Source organism: Rhincodon typus, chromosome 5 (genome assembly GCF_021869965.1).
Source record: "Rhincodon typus isolate 14 chromosome 5, sRhiTyp1.1, whole genome shotgun sequence".
Lineage (NCBI taxonomy): Eukaryota > Metazoa > Chordata > Chondrichthyes > Orectolobiformes > Rhincodontidae > Rhincodon > Rhincodon typus.
The window spans coordinates 99,160,078-99,176,831 of record NC_063336.1 but is presented as its reverse complement, the minus strand read 5'-3'; the positions used below and the strand labels follow the sequence as shown (position 1 = coordinate 99,176,831).

Genomic DNA, 16,754 nt, shown 5'->3' with positions numbered 1-16,754 from the left:
AATTGCTGCAAGAAGGAATTAATATTCTGTGAGCTCTATCAATGACCATGTCAGTAAATATATTAATTTGTACCAGGCTGTATAAGGTTTTCAAAAATAAAATTGAGCTGTATTAGAATCAGAGGTGCTCTGAAAGTACATAATTTAGATCATCTCTATTAACTCAATTACCTGGTTTAACTGCTGACAGTTACTAGCAATGACACTCCAAAGGAGCACAGTGATTCAGTGGTTAACACTGTTACCTCACATCACCAGGATCCTGGGTTCATTTCCACCCTTGGGCGACTGTCTGTATGGATTTTGCATTTTCTCTCTGTATCTGCATGTGTTTCGTCCCACAGTCCAAAGATGTGTAGATTAGGTATTTTGGCCATGAGAAGTGCATGGTTACAGGGGTAGGGGGTGTGGGTCTGTGTGGGAAGTATCTCATAATCCATGAGGCCTAGCTGCCCTCAAGTATGTTTTTAAACTCGTTAAATCAGCATGCTGTATTTTCAAATGTGACCATAATAAAAATTGTTGCAGAGCTCAGTGTTTGCAAACCCTGAATTCAAAGTTCATGTTTCTAACAAGATGTTTTCTAAAAGGTTATAATTCTGAATTTTATGAGAACATATATGGTCTAATCATAAAATAGATACCGGGCATGATAAGTGCAAAGTAGATGGGAACTATGGTCTTCTCTTGTCCCTCCATTTACCTACCTGTATTTGTGCTCGATGCAAGGAAAAATGTTGTTTTTAAGTGCAGAAGTAATAAAGGATAAATAAAAGTTACGCTGATGGGATGAGCTGGAAAGGGGTGGGAGAAAACTCGTGTGGAGCATATAAGGACACAAAGCAGAATGTGCAGTAAACGTTGTGGAAACTAAACTCCTGAAATTCATGCAGAAATTGCAAAGGTGCACTTTCGATGAGGAAGTAAAATGCAATCAATGCATTTCAAATATAGATGATCAACCCTAAGTTGATTTGTCTAAAACTATTCTAAATTAGTCTGTAGATACTGACTAATTTTAACCTTGGAGCTAGTCCCAGGAATACGTGTCCCCCTGCACTTGCCAGTATTTATTTTTCACTCAGCCAGGTCAAATGTGTTATGCCATGCCTCCATGGGAGTTGAAGAGGTAGGGACACTACCTCTGTGTCATAAATCCTTTTTGTGTGGTTGGTATTTGTTCTCAGTTTCTAACATTAAATAAATAAAACTTGGCTAAATCAAACCAAGTTAGAATTGACAGTCCCTTAAAGAGCTCTGTAAGAAAATCAAATCATAGAAAAAGCTTACAGAATTTTACATTACCATTACAATGCATCCCAACACAATTTGAGGGATGATGAGGGATGATACCATTTCAGCCCCATTAAGCCCACTGTTTGTGAAAGCCTCAACATGTACCAGCAGGTATCATGTGTTCTGTCTCCAAGGAATTCTGGATGTAGATGCAACTACAGAGTTTTCAGTTTCAATAATGCTGCTGATGTAACAAATCATTGAGGTTAGAATGGAAATAAGTGATGACCATTGATTGATTAATGTCTAGACATGTATTGGGGAACCAGCTGGGACTAGGTGGGTGAGGACTGCTAGACTGGCCTAGACAATAAACTCACTGTTTAAAGAAAGTCTAAATTTTGTGGTTTCTACTTGAACATTCTGGTTGGAATGTGGCCTTAAACTAAACATTTAATATATTGATATTTCAGTAATAAAGCTATGCAAATATCAGGAGTAAATATTGTAATGTATCAAGTATATTTTTATCTTATTGCAGTCTTTGCCTTCTTCTGCAGATTATGTGTTTTGGGATTAAGTCTGCGATCTAATTTTGTGAATGTCAAACTGGATAATAATCTTCCTGAAACACACAAAATCAGAAAGTGCTGGAGAAACTCAGCAGGTCTGGCAGAGAGAAACAGAGTTAACATTTCAAGTCCAGTGACACTTCCTCAGTTCTTCTGTTCTAAAGAAGGGTCATGGGACTCAAAATGATATTGAAGCAGTCCATGTCCAACGACAACAAGACATGAACAACCTGCTGGCTTGCGCTGACAATGTGGCTCATATATATGTGTTATTGAAGTGCCAGGCAATGACCAGGTCCAAAAAAAAGAGAAGCAGACTACTGCCCCTCGATGTTCAATACCATTATCATCACTGAATCCTCCATTGTCAAAATATTGGCAGTTACCATAGCCCAGAACCAAATACATATAAATGTTATGGCTACAACAGCAGATCAGAGGCTAGAAATTCTGCAGTAATTAGTTCACCTCCTGACTCCTCAAAGCCTGTCCACCAGCTACAAGGCACAAGTCAGGAATGCAATTGAATATTCCTCACTGGCCTGGATGATGACATCTGCTGCAATTGGCTTAATTTTCGATTGAACATGAACGTGGCCCAGATTGAGCGTTATCCAGAGTTAGGAGATATGAGGCTTAGCAACACTTGCCAGTGTGCAGGCAGCATTATGCTTAGAACATAATACTAGCAATGTATATGATTTAGAATTTCAGAGTTTAGCTACATTAGCAGTAGCTTCTAGAAATATTTGAGGCACTTGAGTGCAAAGTGACTTAAAAACAAGAAGACAGCTAACTGTCAGCATTGGAATGGAATGAAAGAAAGGTGCTTTTTAAAATCTTATTCATGGGATCTAGCCATTGCTAGATCAGCTAGCATATACTGCCCACTCTTAGCTGAGCTGGAGAAAGTGGTGGTTACCTTCTTGAACCACAGCAGTCCTTGAAATGTAGGGACAGCCATGGTGCTGTTAGGAATGGAAAGCTAAGAGCCAGCCTGTGCAAACAAAACACTGGAGAGGTGTGAGGAGGGCATAATCAGAATGGAGGTCTGTTCATAGAGCCATAAAGTCATTGAGCTGTAAAGCAAGGAAACAGACACTTCGGTCCAACTCATCCATGCAGATCAGATATGCTAAATTAATCTAGTCCCATTTGCCAGCATTTGTCCCACATCCCTCTAAATCCTTCCTATTCATTTACCCATCCAGATGCCTTTTAAATTTTGTAATCGTACAAGCCTCCACCATTTCCTCTGGCAGCTCATTCTTTATTTGCACCACCCTCTGTGTGAAAAAGTTGCCCCTTAGGTCCCTTTTAAATCTTTCCCCTCTCACCATAAACCTATGCCATCTAGTTTTGGACTCCCCCACCCTGGGGTAAAGACCTAGGTTATTCACCCTATCTATTCTCTTCATGATCTTATAAACCTCTATGAGGTCCCTCCTCAGCCTCTGATGCTCCAGGGAAAATAGCCCCCAGACTATTCAGTCTCTCCTTATAGCGCAAACCCTTTAACCCTGACAACATCCTTGTAAATATGTTTTTGATGTTGCTTTATTATTATCACATGTGCCAAGATACGATGAAAAATATTGTATTGCATGCTACCCGCACAAATCATACCTTACTTAAGTATATCAGTGAAATAGAATAGAATGCAGAATATCATGTTACAGAGAAGGTGCAGAGAAAGATCAACTCTAATATACGAAAGGTCCATTCTTAACTCTGGTAACAGCGGGGAAGAAGTTGTTCTTAAATCTGTTGGTACATGTTTTCAAACTTCTGTATTTACTGCCCAATGGAAGAAGGTGGAAGAGAGTATAACCAGGGTGGGAGGGGTCTTTGATTATGTTGGCTGCTTTCCCAAGGCAGCAGGAAATATAAATGGAGTCAATGGAAGGAAGGCTGGCTTTTGTGATAGACTGGGCTGCGTTCACAACTCTCTGTGAATCATTGAATTGGTTGGCGAGTTCAAAGGCTGCAGGATGCCAACATGGAAAACAAAGCATTGTTTCCTTAGTTTGTGTTGGGCTTCACTGGAACACCTAAAGTGAACACCTACTCTTCATCTACCTCCTTGCTCTGATACCATGAGCACTCCATTTGCCTTTTGTTCCGGGCACTTTTCCCATCTGTTTCATTTGCTCCTCTTCCATCTTTCTCTATAGCATAAAACTAACATTTTTTTTCAAGCCCTGCTGGTTCTGAAGAGGAGTCATATCAGACGTGAAAAGTTAACTTTATTTCTCTCTCCACAGATGCTGCCTGACCTGCTGAGATTCTCCAGCACTTTGTGTACTTATTTCAAGATATCCAGCATCTGCAAAACTTTGCTTTAATGTTAATGTAAGAAGCCTGCCAAAGCGTTTAGTTTATTTTAGTCTGGGTGCAATAAAAGCATGGCTAAGGGTTCAAAAGAAATCAAGCTCAGGTGCAATTGTCCATTACCTCCAAGCATGTTGCATTATTAAATGAAACATATTATATGTTATTTTCTGTAATTGCGCATTATTTGAATGCCACAGGCAACGTTTTTAAGCAAAGATGGTAAGTTGCAATTCAATTCTGCTGTTTGTGCACTACTGAAATATTTCCACTGAGTTTGCTTCCTCTTTTTGGGGCTTGCTAGACTCCATTCACCTTGTTTCCATTGACTCTTTTTTTGAAAATATCAGTGGGAAAGCCCACTGGCATAGACACTGAGAGTTTCCCCGGCTCGCAGCACAATTGTGCTCCCGGAGACTAAGATTGATGAGGGGCCGCAGCAGCTAATTTTAAGCGATCCAGGTGGATGCACGAGACGTTTCTGAGCTTGAAGAGTCTGGGAAGTGCTTTCTGTAGCTTTTTCTCCCTTTTGTTTTTTCTCCACAATAAAACTGAAACTTCAGACTTACCAAATTTCACTAGGACCAGTCCAAAGGACAAGTGTCAGACACTGCTCCTAGGCTCTTCCACACAGTCAGAGCATTACAGTACCAGGTATGGCTCTTTGCTATGTGCTAGCACTCTACAGAGAAGGAGAAATAACTGCACAGGATGGAGATTTGGCAGATCAGTGGGGATGTTGCTCACCGCATATTCCCCTTATCTCACTCTACCAATGGCAGAGACCTCAGAAATGTTCTGAGTGGAAGAGATGTCCATCATTGGCACATTTAGTTAAAGGTCTTCTCCCAGCTGCTTGGACTTTGACAGAGCTAGATGTGGAGATCCTTCATGAACGTATTCCCGTGTTTTATCCCTCACCACAGGGTTTCAGTGAGATTTGCATATTCATGACCATGTCAAAAAAATGTTGTCGTGATTTCTTGGCATTTAGTTTCAGCTGGCATTCATAGGGGTTGTAAGAAAGAATATGCTGGGACACAATTTCTGAAGGATAACTGTTATTATGTACTACAAATTGTCAGCGATACAGAGGGTCCCCAATATATGAACATCTGATTTACCAATCCTTGCATTTACAAATACGTCCATACAGGGGTGTAATTTTTGAAAATTGGCATACGAATGGACTTAAGAATGGTTATTTGATACTGTCCTGCATTGTGTTCTGATTTGCGTAGAAATCGTCTAGGCTTCACTTGAGTGTACGGTATTTAACTTGGGCACACAGCTTTCAGTATTGCTATTTTTTTTGCACCTACGTCAACCTGGCAGAAAATGGCACCAGAACTATGCTATTTGTATACGTTAAATACATGCAGAGTATTTTGAGATTGACTGCACAAATTCTGAGGAAATACTGTGCCTTTTATTTTTAATGAAGTCAAGAGATTAATCATCTTGTGTGTGTCTCGGTAATCAATTATCAGTAGGTGATGGTATGTTTTCTGCTGACGGTGCATTAGAGTTCATTTAGCATTTTATTTACATGCTCCAATAATGTGGCATCCCGCAGCCAGTCTCCATATCAATGTGGACCTGCTAGACTTGTTCAGACTACAATTGAGGAAGTGTGTTCTCCTATTAGATCTAACAGGCCTGCTGTTGATGTCACTGGCAGTAGTAAAAATGTTGATGCAGCAATTGAGGACCAGCAGGGTTGAGAATGAATACTTTAAATTATTCCCTTTCTGGACGAGAAAAACGGATTGGCATTACGTTTGTGATTATCATGTCATTAAAAAAAAATGTACTCAGGCACTTAATTATAAGATGTAACTTTTTGTGGCAAGATTAATGGGTAGTTAATGCACAAACCCGGAAAAGCCCTTAAAAATAATGGGCAGACTAAGGGGGAGATGGTATTTGTTCAAAGCCAACAGCAACATGAAATGAATCAACTAGTGAGTTCTGGAAATTTGCAAATCCTGCCACAGCTCTCAATTCCCGAATTCACTGTGTGATTCTTACATTAACAATACTTTGCATCCTCACATGCCACTAATTTTCTGCAAGATCAGTCTAATATTTTAAAAAGAACCCTGACTTGCAGGAGATTGCAGTCTTAGGAGAAGGAAGGGGCAGAGTAGATTAAAAGAGTTTACTCATAATATTCCAGCTATCAAAAACGCAAGGCAAGCCTGATAGAGCCAAACTGGTCATCATTTTCAGGTGTTCATAAACCACAAAGCAAACATAAAAGTTAAATAATAATGATTCATTTTCCTATAGCCAGAAGACATGGATCCATTTCAGGAAAGCCTGGAAGAACGAAGGTATCCTGGTGAGGTCACAATACCAAGCCCCAAACCTAAATATGGACAATGCAAGGACATCAGCAAAAAAGATCTCATAACGTAAGCAGGCAGAATAGCGTCAGCTCTTTTCAAATTTGTTTGCTAAAATTCTCGACTGAATAAACACTTTACCTCTGCATTTTGGTAGCATGCAATTCAATCTGCAACATGTTATCTTTAATGTTCATTTCCCAAAATGCTCTTGCTAGATAATGTTTTTTAATCTTAATGCAATTTAATTAAAGCAAGTAAAATGTCATTAATGTAATTGCTTTATTTTTCCAAGTTTTTCCTTAGGATGCTTAGTGAGTCATTGCAGACAGTGAAGCTAAACTGGAAACAATGAAATATCAAAACAAAAGTTTTCTAAAAACATAATTACTATTTTTGGCTGTTTTCTTGTTTGGTGACAGATGTCCAACACCAGGGTGTGATGGGAGTGGTCATGTCACGGGTAATTACGCCTCACATAGAAGGTGTGACTTCCTTTTTCATGGTGGATACTGTCTTTTCAATTTATTGTTTTCAGCTTACCTGAACAATGCTGTCAAGTGAATTGCAAACAAAAACCTTGTACGTTAACCCTTTGACAGTTGAATTTCCTTGACAGTTTGCAGCATGTTTGTCACACAAATCTGTACGTTAATCAGTAAGCTGTTTGGGTGGAAAAAGAATCTTTATGTGCAGAAATAATATTTCTTATTGCCAGTATTTCATACATAAATTGTAAACATATCCCTTCATATTTTGAGAGATAACACAAAATATTAAGCTACACTTATTAGTTGACTTCAATTTACTGCCATTGTGTCATAGAGATTTGATATTGAATGTAAATATTTTTAGAAGTTATTTATTGTGAAATGTATCCAAACAAAAGAGTAAGTGCAGTGCTTTACCAATTAGATATCATAACTATATGGGTCATGATAAAGAAAATATTATTTAAATATTCAGAGGGTTAACCATTGGCATGAATCAATCAGCAATTCAGCAGTGAAACCATTGCTTCTCTGCATTTGTCAGGTTGTGTCATATATGTGTATGAAAATTTTGGATGGAATTGACATGAGTTGACTTTGCTGCCTTGCGTATCTTACAGTCTATCCGGCTGTCCTTTGGCTGACAAAAGTATTCGAAGTATGATGGCCACCAGCTCACAAGAACTCAAGTAAGACTTAAGTTGTATTAATGCATGGATGAAGTCTGCATTTAATCATTACCATTATTATTTTGATAAACTGCAAGAAATAATTGGCCTAGCACATGTGAATTCTGCAATTAAATGTGTGCACAGACTCATACACAAATCAAATATATTGGTTTTGCTGATTCTGTGTTGGTCTGATTGCTTGTCTTAAAGTGGCTTTTGTATATTAGACCTATGTAACTTTGGTTTTCTTTAAGTAGGTGTGGCAAAATGTTTATGTACTGCACTTTATTATTTGTCTCTTTATGAATTCTACAATTCAGCATTGGTAAATTCATTGGATTTCTCAGAAGGGTGTCAATTTGTTGCATTTATTTTATTCATTCTGGTTTGTAATACTCCAACAACACAATTATTTCAACTACAACATGTCTTTCTTTTGTGATGTTATGGCTCAAAATTTGACAATTCCAAACAAAGCTTCCCTTTTGTCACCTGCAGAGTTTGTGTTATAAATATGTATAGAACTGACCTATTTCCACAACCAACTCTGGAAGAGACAGCATACATAATAGGAATGACTGGCAAAGAGAGGAAGGGAAATCCTGGACAAGGTGGGGTGGGGGGCGATGGTGAACACTAGAAATCCTATTTCATTCTAATTTTTGTAGCCGTGCACTCAATTTAAGTGTGACATTATTGATGATTAAGAACATTAAGTACACTGGAAGCTCAGAAATGCTTGTTATGATTTTTCATTTTATTTGCAATTTTCATAAAAGGCATTCACACATTTTCAATTACTCTTTTCAAAATGTTTCAACATCTACAAATGCAAAGGAGAATAAAATACTTATTTTGTCATGCATTTAGCTAATGCATCAAGTTTTAACAATTTTTGTACAATTTATTATTATTTTATATTTGACTCTTTTTAAAAAGCCATTTCATTGCCTTTATTCATTTATAAATATAACTTTTAGAGGCTACAAAAATCATTCAAACATCAAACTTGTAGTTCTTGTCCTCTGTGTTTATTCTCTGAATGTTACAATTGATGTTAGGTGTATCCATCTGATCAATACGTTGTCTTTACATTTTCACTGGTAGGTGTCCGACCCCTGGATGTGATGGATCTGGGCATATCACTGGAAACTATGCTTCTCATAGGAGGTAAGTGATATACCTTCCAATTATGTGACAATATTTTAAAATCCTCTTTTCATCCCTACAAGTCTCCTTTCTTCTTCTTTGTATGAAGGTGTTAATTTCATGCTGAAGTTAGCTCTGCAGATAACATTCCTAATTTTTCCATTCTTCATGTGTAAATTTGAAAACTCAGTGTTGGCAGGCTAATTACATCAAGGGCAACGTAACCAATCCAGTTTCTGTCTTGATAAAGCATCCTCACAGTTGCATTTCCAACAGGGTGTCAATTGGGAAGAAGATCTCTGACTGATTTTCCTTCCTAAGCCCATGTGTGTTGTGATAGCTACAAAGACACTGCAACTACACTGGATGAAGATCAAATAAATGAGCTACAACAAGAATCAAAACCAATACCTTAATTGTCTTTATGAATCATCTAACTAAGACTTTAACCAGCTAAACCATTAGGTGAATTGAGAATGTTAAACTACAGTTCTGCTGCTGGAGATAATTCACTGGGCCTCATGGATGCCAAGTATTAAGTTGCTAGATTTAACTAAAATCTATTCTATTTGTCTATGCTGGAATTGTACATAGACATTCCTACCAGCACTGTTATGGAAACATGGTTTCTTGGCAGGTAGATTGGTGAGGATTAGGTTAAGTGTGTTTATTCCCACTTGTTGGTTCCCTCAACATCTGCCGCATGCCCAGCCAGACAAATATGTTACTCAGGACTTGGCCAGATTGCTCAGGAATAGTGCTAGATTCGGTTTGAGTATTGGCGTTTAGCATCCCAACAGAACACTTTCAATGCCCTAACCACCCTCAATGCTTTTTTAACATGATGTTACTGATTAGTTCAGGATTGTAGTAGGTGATCAACAGAGGGATGCCATTGTCCACACTAGACCCAATACAATGAGGCTTCAAGGGATCAAATGTCGATATTTAAATCTTCGTCCTGACTATTTTATCATTGCATTATCACCAACTTGGTGGTGATGGTGATTGAGGATTCTAGGACATTATCTGTAAGCTATGATTTGGTGAGTATATCAAGGTTTTGCTTGATTAGTCTATGGGAGAGTTCTCCCAATTTTATTACAAGCCTGCATGTATTACTAAGGAAGGCATTTCAGAATTGATTAGGCAGGATATACCTATGTTGTTTCCAGTGCCTAGCTCACAGCTAAGTAATCAGTCTGCTCAACTTTTTGCAGCAGGTTTGTACAATTAGGTTGCTTGCTAGTCTATTTCAGAGAACAGTTAAGGTCAAACACATTGCTGTATAATCATATACAGGGTAGGCCAGATTGATAGCAGGTAATGGGAATATTGTGATTAATGATGTGTGAGTAATGTTGCTGCAACATTGTGATAAATACGTACAGTTCACTAATCACAGAATCACTGAACCCCTACAGTGTGGGAGCAGACCGTTCAACCTACTAAATCCACACTGACCCTCCAAAAAGCATCCCACCCAGACCAACACCTCTACCCTATCCCTACATTTCCCTTAGTTAATTCACTTAGCCTGCACATCCCTGGACATAATGGGTAACTTAGCATCGCCAATCCACCTGTGTGGAGACTACACATTCTCCCCCATCTGCATGGGTTTCCTCTGGGTGCTCGGGTTTCCTCCCACAGTCCTCTGTGCTGCAGACCTCAACAGCACACCTCTCACGTTGTACACCTGTGTTTTGTAGTTTTTTTGATAATGTTCCCATCAGTGAACACTTTTCTAAATAGTTTAAGCAGACAGGAATGAGGGTAACAGTCATTTTCACTTGTTAACATTGAGTTTTCTTATTAATATCTCCATGAAAAAATGCATTATTTCAGTTAGCTGCTTTTCATAATACCTCTTCAAGTGTTAAAGTTCTTGAGAAGACATGTGTTTTTGGCAGTATTAATGAATTGTTATTGAAATAACTCCACAGAGGCTGGCATCCCATCACCAAATTACCTTTTATTTACATATGGAGAGTCCTTGACACTGATCCAGCTCCCGCAGAGCCAGCTCTCAAAGAGAACAGAACCTCTGACAGCCTGTTTATATCTGTCAGCCAGGACTCCCTGATTGGATCAGATTATGAGCCCCAATCAGGAAACTCATAGTCTGTGAGGTCCACCTGGCTGATCTCATTACAATCACTACAATTATGGCTTTAAATACATTGGCTGAAAGAGTGATGGAAAAAGATTTGAATGGTCACTTTGCAAAGGCAATTAGATCGCTACTTAGAAAGCAATGTTTGGAGCTCTGAGGAGAAAAAAATATAGAAGTGCATGGCTAGTTGGGTTGTCTCTTTCCAAAAGACGACATAGACAGAGTGAGATGAATGGCTCCTTTAGTGCTGTATGATCTTATGATTAACTATTGGAATGGTAATGCGATTATACTTCAGAGGTGTTGATTCGTGACAACGAATAAACTTCCACATCTGCGAGGTAGAACTTTCTTTTCCCTGCAAATGTGTTGTGAATAAAAATCTCTGAAGACCTTCATACCTTCATACCGGTACTTCCTAAGTCAGAGATGAATGTCGAATTGCCAAAGAAACCCTTGCAAACACCTGCTGCCTATTTTAGTCATATAGATTGATTAATATTAACATAGCGGAAGCCTATTTGTTGCTAAGCAACTGATTGTCTGATGTAAATGCTATGCGATTTCCTGCTCCTTGTCGATTTAAACAGTGCTGTCTGACTTGACTACTGAAACCAAAAATACATATTGTTTGTAGTGACAGGTTAAGACTACTTCCAATTTCTAAGCACTTTGTTTTTACAATTAATTGTGTAAACAACAGACTGCCCTGGTTCTGCCATCCCCAGAATAATTGATAGTCTGCAGATTTATTTTGGTTGGATCCAGAATGCTCCAAGAGTCACCTGCCCTTGGAGTAAAATGTGAACACAGCATTAGTTATCAATTAAGTTAAGCATGGAATTGTCTGGATGGAAACATTTAAGATTCTGAGAGTATTGAAACTACAGAGTGATAAACACTTTTGAAAGCCATGTCGAAGCTGGTCCATTTGAAATTCTACGCTAAATGTTATATTATTCCTACAGCCTTTTAAAATGGTACTTATCTCAACTGGAAGCTGTTACAGACACAGTAAGTGTGTTGACATCTGGAAATATTCAAAAGCAACTCACATATCAATCCAAACCTTCATAATTGTGAGAAATTTGCCCTACAAAAAAAATCAGTGAGATACGCCTGCACGAATATGTATAAACTTCTTACCTGAGCGACCTGCTTCCAGTAAACATTGGTCTCTTATTTTATGTCCTGCTATCTAAAGAATAGGCTGTGACAAATTGTGTGTTTTTTATGTGCTGTCAGGCCATTGTTACAAATGCAGTATCTCTTACATGTGAAAATCAGAGTAATGTTCTAAGTTGTCTCATTTCCAGTTAGTAAATGAGATTTCCATTGTAATATATGTACAAAACATCAAAAAGGAAGAGCTCAAAAATAAAGCCTTTCATTAGTCACAACTGTGATTTAATCACAAGGGCAGAATTTCTTTTTAAAGGAGGAGTTTGGCACAGAAAATAACTCCATCCGAAACCATAAGAAGCTCAGACGGTCTGGTCAAATAATGACATAAAAATAGAACATAAACTTTTGAATCAATGAGAAGAGAACAGAACAACCAGAATTAATGTTCTAAAAAATTCAGTGGTGCACCAGATATAAGATGGAAAGGATTATTTCTGTTGCACAAGGCATCCTCCCACCTCGTTTAGCCAGAAATTGTAACTGGCCTGGCAGGCAGAAAAGCTCAGCTAATGCTCTTTAACTAGGTAAGTCGACTTTGACTATTAACAGTTCATCTTTACAATTTAATATTCTCACTGGGTAAAGTGAACCCACTATTAAACATGGACAAAAACAAAGTTGCTGGAAAAGCTCAGCAGGTCTGGCAGCATCAGTGAAGGAGAAAACAAAGTTAACGTTTCCGGACCGGTGACCCTTCCTCAGAACTAATGGTGGCTGGGAAAACGTCAGTTTTATTAAGCATGTTTATAGTATACTTTTCTCAGTATTTACACAAATGATTTAAATCAAAAGCCAACTTGCAGCCATTCAGGAATGCATTCAATGGCTATAGGTTTAATTTGTCTAAGGATATTTTATTATAGTGTATAAAATGTAAGTATTTTCATTTCAACAAATACAGGACCATTAATCCAAAAGATGTCCATTTTCAGTCTTTAGCTCAATGTAAGAGCAAATTACTGCAGATGCTGAAAACTGTACTGAAAACAAACAATGCAGGAAAGCACAGCAGGTCAGACAGCATCCGTGGAAAGAGAGCAAGCTAAGTTAACATTTAGAGTCTAGATGACTCTTCTGAACTCAAAATGGTAGCTTGCTCTCTCTCAACGGATTTCCAGCATTTTTTGGTTTCTGTTCAGTCTTTAGCCCATTGGCCAGAACCTGAAGTTAATTCCTTGAAATTCATTTATTACTTTAGACAAGCTGCCTCAATTTTATGTATCACTTGAATCTAGCAACAAATATCATGATGGTTCCTTGGTTATTGTTCACAGCTTCTATCAATTGTGCAGGGCATTTGTTCAGGTCCATCTCCTCTGCATAAACCTAGGGAGGTCTACTTCCTTGAAGTGAAAATACAGAATTATCAGGAGCCACAGTAAAGGGCAAGATTTTAATGGAACAGTGGGTTTTGATAGAGGAGGCAAATGCACGTTAGGCCCTTTCGAATCTCTTGCAAGAGTCAAGGAAAGTAGGGAGGAAAAATGTTGGCACAAATGCAGGCAGATACATACGGCATGACTGCTGCTTTTCCAATGCGTTGCACAGCTTTAAGATGCTAACAGTTGGCTGTCAGTCTGGGTAATAATTTCTATTCTTTCTGGTGAACCTTGGAGATATTTATAATATTTACTTGGGTAATAATGGTGATTACCATTCTAATCATTTGGTCGCATCAGTTGCATATTTATGCTTACAGCCACGAATCTGGAGCAGGTCACTGTAACCTATCAAGGATCTTTAGAGCACAAGTAGCACAGAGTGCGGCATGTTTTCTCAAAAGGGTATTCTAAATGCTGATCAGGTCTCTTCCACTGTCACCAATCATCCTTCAGCACTTCTATCAGGCTTTGTGTGCCCTTATTAAATATCAGTCTCTTACAACAAAAAAAGACAAATCTTTAAAAACTAATTAATAGCCATAACACAAGTCATGGATGTAAGGGGGCGAAACGGAGGAATTGCTGAATTATTTGAAACTTGATTAGCAACCTGTCAAGCATTGATCTCCCTGTGGCTATTATGGAGAGTGAAATGTAGCACTCCTATCTAGTAACGCGGTCTAGAACTCACTTCCCCATTTCTCGGGTCATCAGCAGTTGCAGTAGCTTCTGCAAATAAATACAGCCTTGTATTTACTGTATTCTCTCAAACTCAGCAATAATACTTAGCTGCTAATATATTTGCAAATAAATTGGCAGAACGTAAAAATAGCGCTGTGCTCCATCTTCCTGTATTGATACAGTCAGCCTATGAGGTGATTAGCAATCAAAGAAGCTGTCACAAGGAGCCATTGTTTACAAAGGTGATGCTGTAATGAGGAGAAAAAGAGGACGTATTCATTGGACTTTCTGCTCTGACTTTACTCTGCAAAACAGAAAGTTTTCTTCAACTTTATTGTCAATTTTCTCTTCTCTTGCTAAGCGTATTGATTCATTTCACCTGTTTCCCTCCGAGTATGACTAACAAATGCCTGTTGTCTCAAAGTATTTTGCTGTGAAGGTATCACAGCTGAGCACAATCCATTCCCCTAACAATATCAACAGGTGGACAATTTTTTGCAAAGACACTTGTAGAACCATGTCCCACTCTCGTCATTTTCTTCACTAACTCTAGGGGCTATGGCTAGTTGTACTGCTTTTATTGCTTCTCTGGCTTTTCCGACAAACTCAGTATAAACTGCCAAATCAAAATTGGTACTGTCTTGCTTCAGGAGAGAAAAATCTCATTGGCTCACCAGAGGAACTATGAATTTACTGAAAAGAAAATCAGTCAGTGTATGTGCAACTCATCCATTACCATTTGTTTTATGTGTCCTTCCCAAAGTTCCATAATTAAGTAAGCAGTTAAACAGAACCCAGCTAGATGCTGGAAGAGAGACGGAACAAACTGGAAACAGTCCTGTATGCCATTTAGTGCATTCCTTTAACTTCCATTCCTTTTCTGGCTAAGACTTGGTGCTCCATGTACAGTGTGGGGAAAGACATCGTTAGGAGTGAGATGTCCCCTTCATGGAGAAAGCTTCCTGGACCAGGCTCCAATTAGCCACCTAAAAGCCGACCAGCAAGCTTCTCAGTGAATTGAAACAGCTGGTCTTACAATGGTACCACCGCTAGATCCCATCATGTACTGAGGATATGGAAAAACAGATATTTAGGTGGATGGATGATGAAAGAAGGATCCTCGGATCTTAGTATCTATCCATTCATCCCGATGTTCTATCCTTGTTGAGCAGTTGTTGTTGTTCAGTCACAATTCTGGACCTCCCTGTATAACAGTGCAGTAAGTGCACTCATACACATGGACTGCAGTGTGTAAAGAAGGCAGTTCACCACTACCTTCTTTCTCTTTATTCATTCGCGGGATGAAGGTGTTGCTGGCGAGGCCAGCATTTATTGCCAATCCCAGGTACCCAGAGGGCAGTTGAGAATCAACCACATTGCTGTGGGTCTGGAGTCACTTGTAGGTCAGACCAGATGAGGATGACAGCTTCCTTCCCTACACGATATTAGTGAACCAGATGCGTTTTTCCGACAATCAACAATGGATACATGGTCATCACTAGATTCTTAATTCCAGATGTTTTATTGAATTCAAATTCCACCATCTGCCATGGCAGGAGTTGAACCCAGAACATTATCTTGGTCTCTGGATTGACAGTCCAGTGATAATACCTCTAGGTCATTACTCCCCATTCCCCCACTCCGCAAGGTAATGAAAGATGGACGATAAATGGTGGCCTTGCCTGCGACACCCTGATCCTGTGAATGCACTAATTTCTAAAACTAAATTTCACCTCCACTTAAATAATGACCAGTTGGCTGCTTAATGGCTGTAGAGTAGTTGCCTGGGAGCTGGTGATGGTGCTAGGGAAAGACCACTGCATTTGTGTTAAAGTTTGTTTTAGTGTTTACTCCTTTAGGTAGATATAATGGCACAATTATCAGAGACTGCATTTGCAAATGTAACTTGAAATTAATAAATAAAAAGTTTTTGTTGATTTGTTACAAATAAATCTCCCAACCCCCGGACACAGCAATGCCCATTTTTCCAGCCACGTCCCACTACTCATTCAGTAGCTATAGGATCGATTGTCACGACTCCCCATCTGAAGCTTAGGCCCAACACAGATTCTTCAGTAATACAGTACGTCGAAGATGACAATTTTGTCTTGACACATGGACTGTAATGGTTCAGGAGGAAGCTCACCACCACCTTCTTAACTAGGTATGGGCAATAAATGCTGGTTATCAGGTCCCATGAGAGAACTAAAAAACAGCCCCATGGTTTTACTCTGAGCATTGCTGTGATCTCTGTGGAGCAACCGTGATCCAAAATACCAGATCTATTGAATGATGCCCAGGTTAATGAAATTCCCAATTATTTTGCACTTTCTGGAGGCTTTATTTCAACATGAACCAGTACCATCTCAAATCATACATGAATTAACAGACAAATTATACATCAAGTAAAAAGTTAAATTTCACTTTTAAAAAGTTGATACAATAAAGTTAGGTGTTAAGCAAACAGAAGCATTCACAACATCCTTGATGGTATGGCTTTCCAGTGTTCCTTTAGCCAATTACACCATGGCTCCCAGCTTTACGACTTCTTGGAAAATACCCAACTCTTTCAAATCTGAGCAAACACAACTT

At 38.8% G+C, this 16,754-nt stretch overlaps 1 protein-coding gene across 1 annotated transcript in view; it reads left to right on the top strand.

Annotated features, from left to right (window-relative positions):
• LOC109934633 (myelin transcription factor 1-like protein) overlaps positions 1–16,754 on the top strand; it is a 264,033-nt gene that overhangs the window by 203,614 nt on the left and 43,665 nt on the right. The window contains exons 14-16 of the mRNA XM_048596974.1: positions 6,432–6,556; positions 7,599–7,667; positions 8,757–8,819. Coding sequence (XP_048452931.1) covers positions 6,432–6,556; positions 7,599–7,667; positions 8,757–8,819 — 257 coding nt within the window. The remainder of the gene's footprint in view (positions 1–6,431; positions 6,557–7,598; positions 7,668–8,756; positions 8,820–16,754) is intronic.